The sequence below is a fragment of the Takifugu flavidus genome, chromosome 18, assembly GCF_003711565.1.
Source record: "Takifugu flavidus isolate HTHZ2018 chromosome 18, ASM371156v2, whole genome shotgun sequence".
Classification (NCBI taxonomy): Eukaryota; Metazoa; Chordata; class Actinopteri; order Tetraodontiformes; family Tetraodontidae; genus Takifugu; species Takifugu flavidus.
The window spans coordinates 6,905,551-6,919,634 of NC_079537.1; the positions used below are offsets into that span (position 1 = coordinate 6,905,551).

Below are 14,084 nucleotides of genomic sequence, written 5' to 3' on the forward strand. Positions count from 1 at the left end.
ATTCCGTGTGCATCATAGCTGTGTGTTTAGAGAAAGAGCAGTGCACACCAGAAGACACACGCCTGGTCCTGGGGTCTCTGGTGGGCATGGCTGTCTTGCTGCTCGTTACCATCATGTGCTTCCTCATATGCAACATCTACAAGGTACACAAAGGCTGTTTTTTGTGTGCGTGTGTTATTGAATTTTACTGTGACTCACAAGCGCTGATGGAATCTTGTGGGTCGTCTCCATTTTCCTGTTATGCTCTGGAAATGCGGGGTTGTTTTTTAAGTAAGCCGCCACTACTAACGGAGCGCAGACGTGCAGCATTTATCCCGCGTACGTGTGGCATTGTTGTCATCCCCCTCGCTGATCCAGGAAACACTTCAGCCGAGGCGAGAGGGGATGGTTGCGGCTTCATGGCGATCATGCAACTGTAACTCTTGTTTGTCGTTTCTAGACCAAAAGCAGGAAGGCAACGCGGACGATCAGCAACGATGTTTACGAAGACATGCGAGGGACGCTCAGGCGCTGAGGATGTGTCCTGCAGAGCGAGCAAGCCTGGCAGCCTGAAACAAGGAGGCGATGCATGCACGGTGATGCACAGCCCGAGCTCTCTCCCTTCTTTCCCCGTCAGAGAAGGACTGTTCAGGACAACGCGTCCTCAGGAAGGTTGGATACGGGCGCCAGCCACCTGTGGGGGGCTTCTCAAACTATTGGGCTCTAAAACTTTTCATCCTTCCAGAGTTTCTTGTATTTTATTTTTTTTTTACTGTAAATATACTTTTGTCATTTTTGCAGGGAAAGTGTCGTAATTCTTATTTTTATACATTTATCTGAAAGGCCTGTGACTTGTAGTTGTCGTCTTAAGCATAGATGACAACCACATGACACAGTTGTTTTTCAGGTTTGCATGTTTTTAAAGTTACAGACCTACAAGAATCAGTGGCAACTAACTGTTTTCTCTTGAATGGCCCATGTGATTTTTGTTCAGATGTTAGTCTCCATTTAAAAATTCTTGTTGAAAAAACTTCCAAATGTGTCTTTTCTTCTCTTTTCAAAAGCTTACTCTTTCATCCTGGTCAGTGGCTAATCAGCAAAAGCAGACTCTCCGCCTATCCCCCTTGATCATCCTGCTAATCTTCCCAGAAAGACGGGAGATTACCCCCCCCACCACACACACACCCACACACACACACACACACACACCCCACCCCAGACATATGCCGAGTCATTTAACTGGACGCCTGTGATGAATGTCTGTGCATCCTTTGCTGGTTTGGGTTATACTGACTGGCTCAGTGTGTCATGTGCGCTCCAGACAAGGCCCCTGCCTCAGATCCCCCCCCCCACCCCCAGGGAGGAAAAAGGACGCGCATGTGTGGAAAGGAATTGGGGAACCGGGTGATTCATCCCGGCCCATTGATACCCCCCATTCACACTGGAGGAGGCCTGAGTCAGCAGCTCTGCTGTGAGCGGAGAGCAGCAACAACTGGAAATAAATATTTAAACCCAACACCAGTAAAAGTAATCCAGCCGATGACTTCATTCTGCTTCATTGTTGTTGGACTTCCGGCCGCTCTGTGACCAGATGCCTCTTAATTATCTCAGAAACCCTAAACAGGAAGCACTGGTTGGCAAATGGACAGGGCCGTTTCCGTAGCGACAGAGGGAGCATAAAAGACCTTCCTTGCAGCATCTGCTCCTGCTCATATTGCATCTTCTTAACGGGATGGGACTGCAGGAGGGGAATTAAAGAGGGGGGGGAGGGGGACTGTGGGACAGACAGGGGTCTTTATATTTGTCCCCTGGGGAGGGAGAGGGAGGGGGCAGGTGATTTTGTTTTTTTTTATTTATCTCCAAAGAGTGTGGAGGCCATTATTGATGTCACTGATGCTGAATTTGCAATTCCCGGAGGTTGATGACAAGTTAATGGAGGTTGTTGATGTTTTTCCATCTTTTTTCCTTCCTGGTTCTAAATGGCCTGCTTGGACAACACGTGGCTGTCATTAGGGACAGATGTCTTGCTTTAGCAATAAGATACGGTTTAATCGACATCCAAGATTGTGAGATTTTTTTCACACTCCAGCTTTTGTCTCCTCTATATTTATTCTGATGCTTAGGTCTTTGTTTATTTACTACTCTAAATAATATATCTGCATTCTGACCGTCTGATACAATAAAGTAACTTTCTATAATATACCGCAACAAAAATAATTTATGACACAACACACTTTTTTGCATGAAAATCCCTTTCGTAAATGTTTTTTCCTGTTCTTGTCGGAGTGACATGTTTATTTCTGGGTGTGCGGTTTCCGTCTATCAAACATTGCTTGCTGTAACCGCTAGAGGGCGGTGTAAGCTCCAGCAAACAGCTGCAGCCTGTGCCGAGCTGAGCCTCCTGATCTACATCCGTGTGCAGCAGCTCTGACAACCCATCAGCAAATGTGTGACTTCAGATTTACCATGGAAGCACTGTTCATGTGACAAATGGTTTGGTTTGAAGCTTAAAGTGGCTTTGCTGACTCTTATGGTAAGTTTTTGTTGGTGGAGAAGAAGAATCTGAAACCTCAGCAGGAACACTTCCTGTTTTGATTTAATGTGAAACCCTCTCTAAAAAAGAAATATAAATGATTGTCTTTGATTAATTTAATTATTGATGGGATGGAATGTTTGTATTTGTGTTTGTATTATGTAAATGTATTTATAACACTAAAATGATGCATTTTAGCCACCTAGACTTCTTTAGCCACCTAGACTTCTTTAGCCACCTAGACTTCTTTTCTTGCCTCATCTCTCTCAAACATTTCCCCCTCAGCTTCTTCCCTGCTCACCACCTAGTTTGTTGTCAGTCACATGACGCCTCTTCTCTTTAGACTGTGGTTAAGAAAGCCGTGCAGCTTTCCTACTGAAAAGTCTTAATTCACATCAGCCCTCGCACGTCGTCATGTTTGCTCCCTGGCTGAGGTCTTTAACCGTCCTTTGTTTGGCCCATGCGGCGTTCAGCAGCCCAGGTAAGCCTGATTTCAAGTCGAGAGCCTGAGAGTGAAGCTGCATCAGCGGTGATGATAAATAAATCTTCATGTTTTTCTTTTGTACAGATGAGGGACAATTAGTGCAGAAGACCATTGGTGACTCCGTCACTATCAAGTGCAGAGTTGATGTTAAAGATCAAGATTCCCTGAATATCAAGAGAGGTCTCTTCCGAACAGATGATATTTTCTCAACAAACGAAAAGAATCCGGTCATTTCCCACGAGTTCAGGAGCAGGCTGGAGTTCGACATTCAGGCCTTCCCCAGCGTGAACATCACCATCAACAACCTGACCATCGAGGACACGGGGCCATACTGGTGCATTTACACCAAGAATGACAAGAAACGTGTCGACGACTTTGGCAGCGGCTCACTGCTTCTGGTGGTCAAAGGTGAGCAAATCACCTACTAAACTCCAGACATCAGTCCAAACTCGTACGATAACCCAGGGCTTGTGCTGATTCCGTGTGCATCATAGCTGTGTGTTTAGAGAAAGAGCAGTGCACACCAGAAGACACACGCCTGGTCCTGGGGTCTCTGGTGGGCATGGCTGTCTTGCTGCTCGTTACCATCATGTGCTTCCTCATATGCAACATCTACAAGGTACACAAAGGCTGTTTTTTGTGTGCGTGTGTTATTGAATTTTACTGTGACTCACAAGCGCTGATGGAATCTTGTGGGTCGTCTCCATTTTCCTGTTATGCTCTGGAAATGCGGGGTTGTTTTTTAAGTAAGCCGCCACTACTAACGGAGCGCAGACGTGCAGCATTTATCCCGCGTACGTGTGGCATTGTTGTCATCCCCCTCGCTGATCCAGGAAACACTTCAGCCGAGGCGAGAGGGGATGGTTGCGGCTTCATGGCGATCATGCAACTGTAACTCTTGTTTGTCGTTTCTAGACCAAAAGCAGGAAGGCAACGCGGACGATCAGCAACGATGTTTACGAAGACATGCGAGGGACGCTCAGGCGCTGAGGATGTGGCCTGCAGAGCGAGCAAGCCTGGCAGCCTGAAACAAGGAGGCGATGCATGCACGGTGATGCACAGCCCGAGCTCTCTCCCTTCTTTCCCCGTCAGAGAAGGACTGTTCAGAACAACGCGTCCTCAGGAAGGTTGGATACGGGCGCCAGCCACCTGTGGGGGGGCTTCTCAAACTATTGGGCTCTAAAACTTTTCATCCTTCCAGAGTTTCTTGTATTTTTTTTATTTTTTCACTGTAAATATACTTTTGTCATTTTTGCAGGGAAAGTGTCGTAATTCTTATTTTTATACATTTATCTGAAAGGCCTGTGACTTGTAGTTGTCGTCTTAAGCATAGATGACAACCACATGACACAGTTGTTTTTCAGGTTTGCATGTTTTTAAAGTTACAGACCTACAAGAATCAGTGGCAACTAACTGTTTTCTCTTGAATGGCCCATGTGATTTTTGTTCAGATGTTAGTCTCCATTTAAAAATTCTTGTTGAAAAAACTTCCAAATGTGTCTTTTCTTCTCTTTTCAAAAGCTTGTTGACAATAAACCAGCTGCAGATGGAGCGGCAGCCATTCCGAAAAATGGCACCATCATTTATCACCTGTGCCAGTGCCGGCGAATGCAAACACACCTCTTCAAACAGTGTAAATCACACAACCGCTTTAACAGTATGTGTCAGGACAAGTTGCATGCAAAGACACATTTACTCTAACCTAAAGCCAACCTTTAAGCTATGTGTTAACCTCTAAACCGTCCTGTGAAGTTGTGGGGACTGCAAAAAGACTCCACTTTGCTAGTAGAACGAGTATCATAGTACTCAATTTTTAGTAAATGTGAGGATACACACACAGAAAACAGCAGAAAGTTTGCAAGTTATTGTGTAGGCACAAAATGAAGTTTAACCAAAGCCTGAAAGTATGTGTACAACCATTTGTGTGATAAATGTCAGGCCAAGCCACAGCCAGCAAGCCATCTATAAGTGTGTGTGTGTGTGTGCGCACCTTGAAGTGCTCTCATAAAAACTTGCAGTGAATTCTAGCAGAATGAGCGAAACCGAGACCCCCAAGATGCCACTGAGAGCCGCAGGGGCGCCTCTGTGTCACTTCTGCATCACTTAGGTTTTATGATTTAAACTCAGACGTTCCATTAGATGGAGATCAGAGATGTGTAACCGCAGTGGTTTGTCTGCCTGCTGTAACCTGCAACAGGAAACCGTAAATGATGAGGTATACGTCAGAAGCACAGGCACAAAAATACTTTGTGCATTTGTGCTTTGAGGCTACAGAACGGCAAACCGGTGAGTGTGTGAGTGTACGTTACACTCGCACACACAAACCAAAGAGCAAAAAAGATTTCAGATCCGAACTCTCTGATATCACACCTGAAAAATAGCTCTACGTAAAAAAAAAAATTGGTTCCAAAATTTTGCTGTGTCTGAGACAGAGGACACAGCTGGCTTTAACCCAGATGATGTGACCTGGTTTTCTGCTGCAATAACAGGATGTGCTTCTAATTTCATAACTATAATAACATACATCCAGAAGCTTTCAATTATGTCAAATGGAACATCTCTAAAGCATCTGTTTGCAGCTGATTACAGCATTATAACACCTGTAATGCGCAGATGAGTGGATGTCTATGGAGCAGCAGCATGATAAACATGTTATATGTATGTATAATATTATGTTGTATGAATTATTGAATGTATGAATACAGCCATCCATCATCTACTGTGGCCCAGCCCTGCAGCCTTCAGGTGAGCGGTGGGTGTACACCCTCCCCCCCAGTCACCAGTACACCACCATTCACACTCACATTCACCTCTCGGGTCACTTTGGAGTCCCTGATGGGGTTCCTCCACATGCTCGGCCTTGGAGTCTGGGAGGCAGCCGGGGGACCCCAAGAGAACCTGCGCAGATGCAGAGAGAACATGAGGACTCCACACAGAAATGGGGTCGGTGGTTAGCAACAGTGCTAACCACCGCACCCCCATGCATATTTATGTCATATTTGTATCAATGATCGGCTCATCTCCCCACCTGAAATGTGTTGACAAAGTCCAAATGTAGAAATAAGATAGTCAAAGTTTACATACAAGGTATGTTACCCATTTACATTACTCATGATGGCTAAGCTGTCATCCATGCTGAACAACACGTCCCCCCCCTACAGGACCCCCTGACAGCACTGGGCAGCTCCTTCAGTGAGCGGCTGCTCCACGCTCGCTGTGTGAAGGAGAGGTATCGCAGATCTTTCCTGCAGGCTGCTGTCAGACTGCACAATAAACATAACAACCGCTAACACAATCTGAATATTATATATTCTGATATGTATATTGTATTCACCCTCTGTACTATGTACAGGTACACAGAGGCCGAGTATCCATTTATCTGGATTATTGTAAATATACATCCTCTTGTATATTCCAAATCCTGTTCTATTTGATTTTATCTTATTTTTCTCTGAGTGCTCTTGCTGCTGTTGTTGCACTGTAAATTTCCCCGTGTGGGACAATAAAGGATCTGAATCTAAATCTGAATCTGAATGGCAAAATGTGTGGACCAAATCGATCTTGCTTTATCTGACTGATGATAATGATGATGGTGAGGATGATGATGATAAACCATATCCCACATTTGACAACAGTCAGGGTCACTGGAGGTGCTGTAGTCTATTCCAGCAGACCAGAGGCAGGAATACTGGACGAAACATTAGACAGGACACACACAAACAGACGCATACATGCACAAACACACACACACACACACACTCACAGAGAGAGCACCACTGTCCTGGCCCAGGGAGGTACCAGTAACAACAGGGTGAGATGGGCTGTCAGGGGAGCAGCAACCCCCGACCCAAACAGGTGACCTGCTGTAGCTTCAGTACAGAGACGACTCACACACTGTCACACACAGACCTGCCATCATCTGCTGCCATCATTCCCAGTTTGCCTTTAGAGAAGCGTATGTCATCTTGTTAAAATCAAAACCACAGGAAACAAAAGAACCCTCCAGATTCTGCTCTGACACCCCCCCGCTGGCGTGTGTTTGGCCCCGTCGTGGCTCCATCCACAGCTGTTAATGTGCACAAGAACACTTTGGAAAAACAGGCACAGTTATTACTGGCTACCTCTCAGGACGGGATTTTCTTTCCTTTTGTGCCTGAAGCACATATTTAATCAACAGTAAAGATACATTTTAATGCATTTTTGTCTGCGCTGTATGAGTGAATCGCCTCAGTCTTTTTAAATTTTCACTTCCTTGTTTGGCATTCAGCTGGATAGTAAAACACCGACACCTTCTTATCTACGAATCTGTCAGCTTTACCTCATGTTTCCAGGAATAAATTAAAAAAAATAAACAATAAGCGGTTCATTTCTAGAGAACTGTCTTTAATGTCTAAGGAGCTGTAAATAGAAAGAGGAGTGGTTATAAAGATGTATTCTCTGTTATTTGGCTATATATTCACGTCTCTTTTTTAATATGAAAGGATTTGCATTTTGTAAAAGAGATTTATTATTAATTGTGGAAGACTGGCTATTATTTACCACATCTGCCAGATGTAATTAATAGAAATAAATCATCCAGAAGCAGGTGTAAAGGTGCACTAAATGTTTGCATTAGCTGGTAGAGATGTTGCTGTGGGATAATATATAATAATTCCACTGCATGAATAAACTGCATGACTAACACTAATATTTCACGCTCCCAGCTATAAGTCCGACTCCAGTCCTGGTTAGGCGTGGCCGCAAGAGGGCGCCTGTGAGTTCTGATTTAATTGCCCCCACTGTGGGGCAGTGAACCTCCAAGGGTGCCGACGGGTTCCCGTTGGAACAGAAGTTGGCTAACGCCCACCCGCAAAGTTTAGACGACAAACACCTTTCTCTCTCTCTCCCCACCCCCAACACCCACACACACGCAAACACACACAAACACACACAGTGAGAGAAAATGTTTCCTTGGTGCTTTTTCCTGTTTAGTTCAAATTAAATGACAGTTAATAAGTTCTTTACATGCAGCGGTATTGCGCAACACCGCACTGTTTGGGTTGATCTGTCTGATTTGCTTAATTTCTTCCAAACACTTTGTTCCACAACCCCCTTAGCTAAAAATATGAAAGCGCGTCTTCACCGCAGCGCTTGGTGCAAGCCCCCCCCCCCCCCCCCGTGACTGTACAGTAAACCACTCCCGCTCCTGGACTGGGCGTGCGTCTGGAGCGCAGGTGTGATAGGATCCATTCCCGGGAGACTGTCTCTCCAAGTGTATCGCGTTGGGAATTTAGACGGTAAAACGCGTCCAGAAAGTCCAAAGAAAGGAGGCGCGTTAGCAGCGCACAGGTGCGTTTGGGACAGAGGAGCGAGCGGGGAGGCCGCAGAGGAAAGGAAAAGTTGCTGCAGAAGTTTCGGATGTAAACGTCATTCCGACTCTCCGAGGGGAAAACAGCGGCTCTTCCAACCCACCTAAAGGAAAAGAGGAAAGATCCACAACAATGAAGAAATCCTCATTTCAGGGTAGGTGTTGACACAACGAGGCCTGGGTTTTTAAAATGGGTTTTTATGATACAGTCAGACCGCAGCAGCAAACAGGTCAGGCGTGTGCGTGTGCGTGGGCGCGCGTGTGTCGGAATAGGAGAGAATGAAACCGGACTGGCACATTTAGGTAAATAGTTAACAACCTTCACTCTGCTTCATGGTGCTCCTCAGCACTTCAGACCACGGCTGAACAAAACGAGAGGCACACACGGGCCCGCAGGTGTGGCTGTCAAACCTTTCTCCCCCCCAAAGAGTCGCGGCAACTCCGAGAGCTGAGCTGAAGACAAAGCTCTTTTGGGATGAGGTATCCAGCCCGTTAATCTGTATTTACTGGCAGTTTTACGGAGCGGTTCCTCCGCCAGGGAGATTGACCCGGCACGCCAGCAACGATTGGCTCATTGCTGCGGCGCTTGGATGCGTTTGTGGTTGCAGTTTATTACGTGCAGGTATTTGGCGGCTCATTTCGCCAGAGATCAAAAGGAGGCGTTGGTTGCACCGACGGTGCAGGCGAGGGCTGGTGTTTTGGCCCAGGCAGGACAGAGGATCGTGGCCTTGAGCTGTGTTCTTTGGAAGGCGGAGTCTCCTCACCATCCACGGCCGTCCATCACTGCTGCATGTGTCCCCGAGAACACCTGCGACGTCTTCCTCCTCCTCCTCCTCCTCGCCTCTCTTCTCTCTAGGCCCCTGATCGGCCCAGTGTACACCAGCATATCCCGCGGAATGCCTGCCTTTCCCTGCTCTTCTTTCCCGATTCTTTGTGCGACAGTGCGTCCGATGGTTCTCCGTCAGAGCCAAGTGCATGTTGGGTCATGCCGCCTCTCCTCCTCCTTGTGTGAGTGTGTGTTCTTCCTTTGTGGCAACGTGTGTGGAGCTGTCACATTCTTTGTACGCGCTTCACCCAGGGCATCATCTAATAACAAAGTGTGTGTGTGTGTGTGTGTGTGTGTGTGTGTGTGTGTGTGTGTGCAGTCCCTCCTCACTTAAGTGCAGAGTTGTTTAGACAAGCAGCAGAGATGTGCAGGAGGAGGCCGGCCTGTGTTTCGCACCCATGTGTAGGTTCATATATGTCCCTCTCCCCAGGCTTGCTCTGTGTGCCTGCATTCGCTCACGAACCCCCCCCCCCCCCACACACACACACACACTCTGGAGCCATTCTCTGCCTTGTACACCACTCCCTCCAAGTTGTCTGGATCAATGAGTAACCTGTGTGAATAACAACCCACTCAAACACACACGCACGCCCACACACGGTCATTATTTTCCAAGTGCGCTTCCCCGCGGTATGTGCTTTCATGTCCCACTCGGGCACGCAGGATCCCACTTGTGCCTTTGTGACGAACGCTGTGCTCTGTGCGGCGTTGCAGCTCTTCCGCCTGTTTATACAGGAGAGTGAGCCAGGCTTTGATACGGGGCCTACAGCTATTGTTGGATGCTAACTTTAAAGTCAACCTATAAACTGTGCTGAGACATATTTTGCCCTGTCATCTAGCCCAGTATGCCGTCTAACCTTCAATTTTCTCTCCCTGGAAGTCTGTGAATAATGGACTAATAACGTATTAGGACACGTGGACGTGCACGCACAGTTCGCTGTTGAAGCTTATCTCAAACCCTCTTGTGAAAAAGGTGGATTTCACAGCTGAGCATTCTCTAATTTTAGCTTGTGTGAGGCGCTGTTTTGCCTGCCGGACGCCAGCAATAACATCTGTTCAGCCTGTAAAATAAGCTAAGTAGCTGTATGAATAAGGTCTGCAGCCATGGAGCCATCGTTAAAACCAGAGTAATCAGGAAATGATGCTTTTCATGCACCAATGTGATGAGAACTACGGGAGAACGTGATGGATTTGTCCGTCAGGGGAGGCGGAGCTATTCTTTTTTTACCGGATCCCACCACCAGAGCGTGATGTCATTGAATCTTTCGTTCTCCCACTACAGCTTCTGCCGGGGTTGATGGCTTTGGTGGAGGCTTTAGCCTCATTTCCACTGCAGGAGCTTTTGTACATTTTAGCTGGCATGTTGAAAAACCTGGGCGCGTCCCCACCTCGACTAACCAGGGAAAACTCCAACTAAAACTTTTCCAAACCTTCTCTAGAGAGCGCGCCTGGTAGGACTTTTCAGACTCCCTGGGAGTCTTTTGCTGAGTGCTGAAGAACGCTGACGGGCGGAACGCACTAGCATTGTCTGCACTTCTGCTGACCCGCCATGTTTAAGCCAGTGTGCTGCCGCAAATGTATCCAAGCCTCACTGAGCAGTGGGCGGGCTAATCCAAACCGATAATCTTTGGAAGATGTCCAGCAGGACAACAAGGAGTCTCTGTAAGGATAGCCGACCAGAGGGTCTAAACGCTGAAACAAATTCATGAAAAAGGTTCAGCATCTTTGCCACAACTGTCTCAGAGGGTCCGATCTCTTCCCTCCCCACAGTTCTGATCTCAGCATATTTTCCAGTAATTTGAGGTGTGGTGGAAATGTAAACCACCTGGAATACCAGGGGGATACATTTCCTGGAAATAAAAGTTTCTGGAAATCTTAGTGAAAAAGGGTATTGGGCTTAACGTTCTGACACGAGGGTGTTTACACCGCTGTGGAATGTGGACTTCCCCTGGCGGAAGGGGCCCTGTTGTTGCCCCTGCTGCGTTTGGTCCCCCCTTGGCAGCCCCCTGGAGCCTCCTCCGGAGGGTCCACTCAGCCCGGCATTCATTATCAGCAGATCCGTGACGCCGCCACTGCCAGAGGTGTGAACGGATCGGCCGTACAGACTCCTGTGCGCTGAGCCTGTAAAAAAGATAATAGCAGGCTGGCAGAGGATCTGATGGGAGCGGGAACATGTGGTCTGACAGCAGCGTGGGGCATTAACACGATGGAGAGCGTGGGTACACCTCAATTATGAACTGGGAGCTGCAAAACAGCAGCTTTAAGATCAAATTGAATGGAAATGTGTCAGTCGGGCCAGTTTGGTTTGTGTTTGGTAAAAATATTCATCAATACCTGCATCAATATCTGAGTTTTTGTTGTTCATTTTGCATTCTGAGTCTGTTTCGTCCATTCGGGGCTATTGTAGAAACATGGTGGGCCAACACCACGACGCATGCATCAATAGTGACATGAGTATTTCTATGCGACCAAAAACACTGATCAATACACGATTAATAAAGATGTTGTAAACAACACAACTTGATGAATGTGCTGTTTGATTTCCAGCTAAAGATGATGAAAAACGTTGATATGCTGAACCCTTAAAATTGTAAAAACTCTACTGCTTTGGAATCGATCAGGCTCTAATTTCAGATTGGGAGATGTGATTGCACCGTGCTCACAAAGGTGCCGTAAAAAACAGAGACATTCATATATGATTTAGCTTCCACTCCACGAGTGCTGCCTCGCCTCTCACACACAGCATGTTTCCTGTGGGCAGCGCCAGGCAGTAAAAACACACTCTTTAACTCACTGCCTGCTTTTAACGAGAAGGAAGGCAGACGCTTATCTTTTACTGGTCTCCAGTCTGACCCGGGACCAGAACACTTCTGTACACTTGGACTCCGGTTTGACCCGACGTCGGAGCAAAGTCGTGTTGGTTTTCAGGCGGCCTGCTGAGTGAGGGCTGGGGGCGCTCTGACAGCAGGGAGGGGGGCTTGGATGAGCTGCCCGACAGGGAGGGTACTGCTGGGGGGGGTCGTGTCCACTGTCCTCCCTCCTGTATGGGCCTCAAAACGACCTCTGGAACCTGCGGCTGTGGCGTAAAGCAAACACAGGTAAACACAGGGACACCGCTCAGTCTTGTCTGAGGCCCCTGATGGGTCGTTCACACACAACACGTGGTTTATATCCAACATGATGCACAGCTCTGCTCCGCGACTCAGGTTTTCACAGCCTTGGTGGCTTGTTGAGGCTTTTGTGTTGTCAGGGTGTGTGTGGAGTGTGTGTGTGCGTGTACCAAGCCGTCCTTCCAGCGTTAAGAGTAAATAAGTACAGACATGTTTTTTAGCTGCGAGGCTTTACAGACTTGCCTTTGACTTATCTATTCTGTCATTTCTCCATACACTGAAAGCTCTTAAACACAAGTCCGTGTGTACACTCCAGCACAATAGGCCACCAGTGTTATCACTGCAGCGGGGGCCCCGGTGACCGTTTCACCTTTGACAGGCTGAACACTCAGATTGTGATTTAAAAGGTCTAAAGTAGAAGAGGCGATGCTTCCCCTCTAAATCAACAACACACAGCTCTGTTGCTGACATTTAGACGTACATCAGGATTACACGTGGATGCATTTCCTCCTGTCTGCAGGTCAATACAAGCTTCTCCTCCACATATTCCCGGTGCGAGTGTTTGATCTGTGACCCCAGGTTCACCTTTTTTACAGGAACCAGCAGTTTCTAAGTCATTTTAATGCAAAAACTTCCTCCTCTCTTAGATTTTCTATATAAAGTCTCAGTTAAATGCATTTTGAGAGTGTTTTTTGGCGCTACATTTTTAAAAAGTCAAACTTTATGGCTGCATATTTCCAGAGTGTTGCTGTCAAACCTGGGATTATTATCTTGATTTATTAGGTAGAAATTGCTGCAGGTATGAGGTACTGGTGCAGCCTTATGCTAATAACAGAAGTTGGGATCATCCAGTGAGATCTTAGAACATGAACTCAGTGAAACTGGTGGGATTTTATTATTCTTTAATAACATTCTGCCACTTAAATATCTGAAAGATTTTGACCCGTCAGCTGAATAAACTAAACGTGGGTGTAGCTGGATGGGATATCAGTAGATACTGCATCATTTTAAACTGCTTGCGCTTGTTTGAAAGTTGTTTGTTTTTCACGCATGAGAAAACACAGTTTATGACTGAACCAAATCAAGCCTGAAAAATCAAAGCCCATTATCTTGCCTTTACTTGATATTACTGTCTTGTAAAGTTAAGACGAGCGCTGGAGGGTGAAGCTCAAGCCCCGACTCCTTCAACTCCTGCGTGCGGTTGGTAAAGTTACAACAGAATGTGAGCACGTTGATCCACCGTGCCAAAAACTCTGAAGGAGTTTGAACATGACTGCAGGAAACAAATGTCATATTTCATCATCACTTTCTTTCTGTTATTTTCCTTCCGGTCTTAGACTGACAATTGCTAATGCTCTCTCTCTCTCTCTCTCTCTCTCTCTCTCTCTCTCTCTCTCTCTCTCTCTCTCACACACACACACGTTAATCCATTTCAATGTGTTCCCCAATAACAGATTTTCTAACATTCTCAGTGACCATGTTAGCATATTGATGATGTCATATGTTACCACGTTATTCTTTACTGAACAGTAATTAAAAAATTATATTGATTTACAGTAATTAGTTTAGAGTCAGTGCAGTCAAATTCTTGCTAAAGTATCTCAGCAAAAACCTCAGTGTGTGAGATTTAGCAGCATCTAGTGGTGAGAATGGAGGTGCATCAGAGGAATACCTGTCCTCAAATGCCTCACGTTTGTCCATTCTGGGCTCCTGTAGAAACACAGCGGAGCGGCATTCCAGCACCCACAGTGACCCGCATCAACATTTAAACAGACTTTTCAATGCAAAAGATAAAAAAGCAGCAT

At 46.5% G+C, this 14,084-nt stretch overlaps 1 protein-coding gene across 2 annotated transcripts in view; it reads left to right on the forward strand.

Annotated features, from left to right (window-relative positions):
- The first annotated feature begins 8,207 nt into the window (after positions 1–8,207).
- LOC130514680 (septin-9-like) overlaps positions 8,208–14,084 on the forward strand; it is a 38,914-nt gene continuing 33,037 nt past the window's right edge. For both annotated transcript variants that reach the window (XM_057014411.1, XM_057014415.1), the window contains exon 1: positions 8,208–8,498. In XM_057014411.1, the coding sequence (XP_056870391.1) occupies positions 8,477–8,498 (22 nt within the window). In that variant the 5' untranslated portion in view covers positions 8,208–8,476. The remainder of the gene's footprint in view (positions 8,499–14,084) is intronic.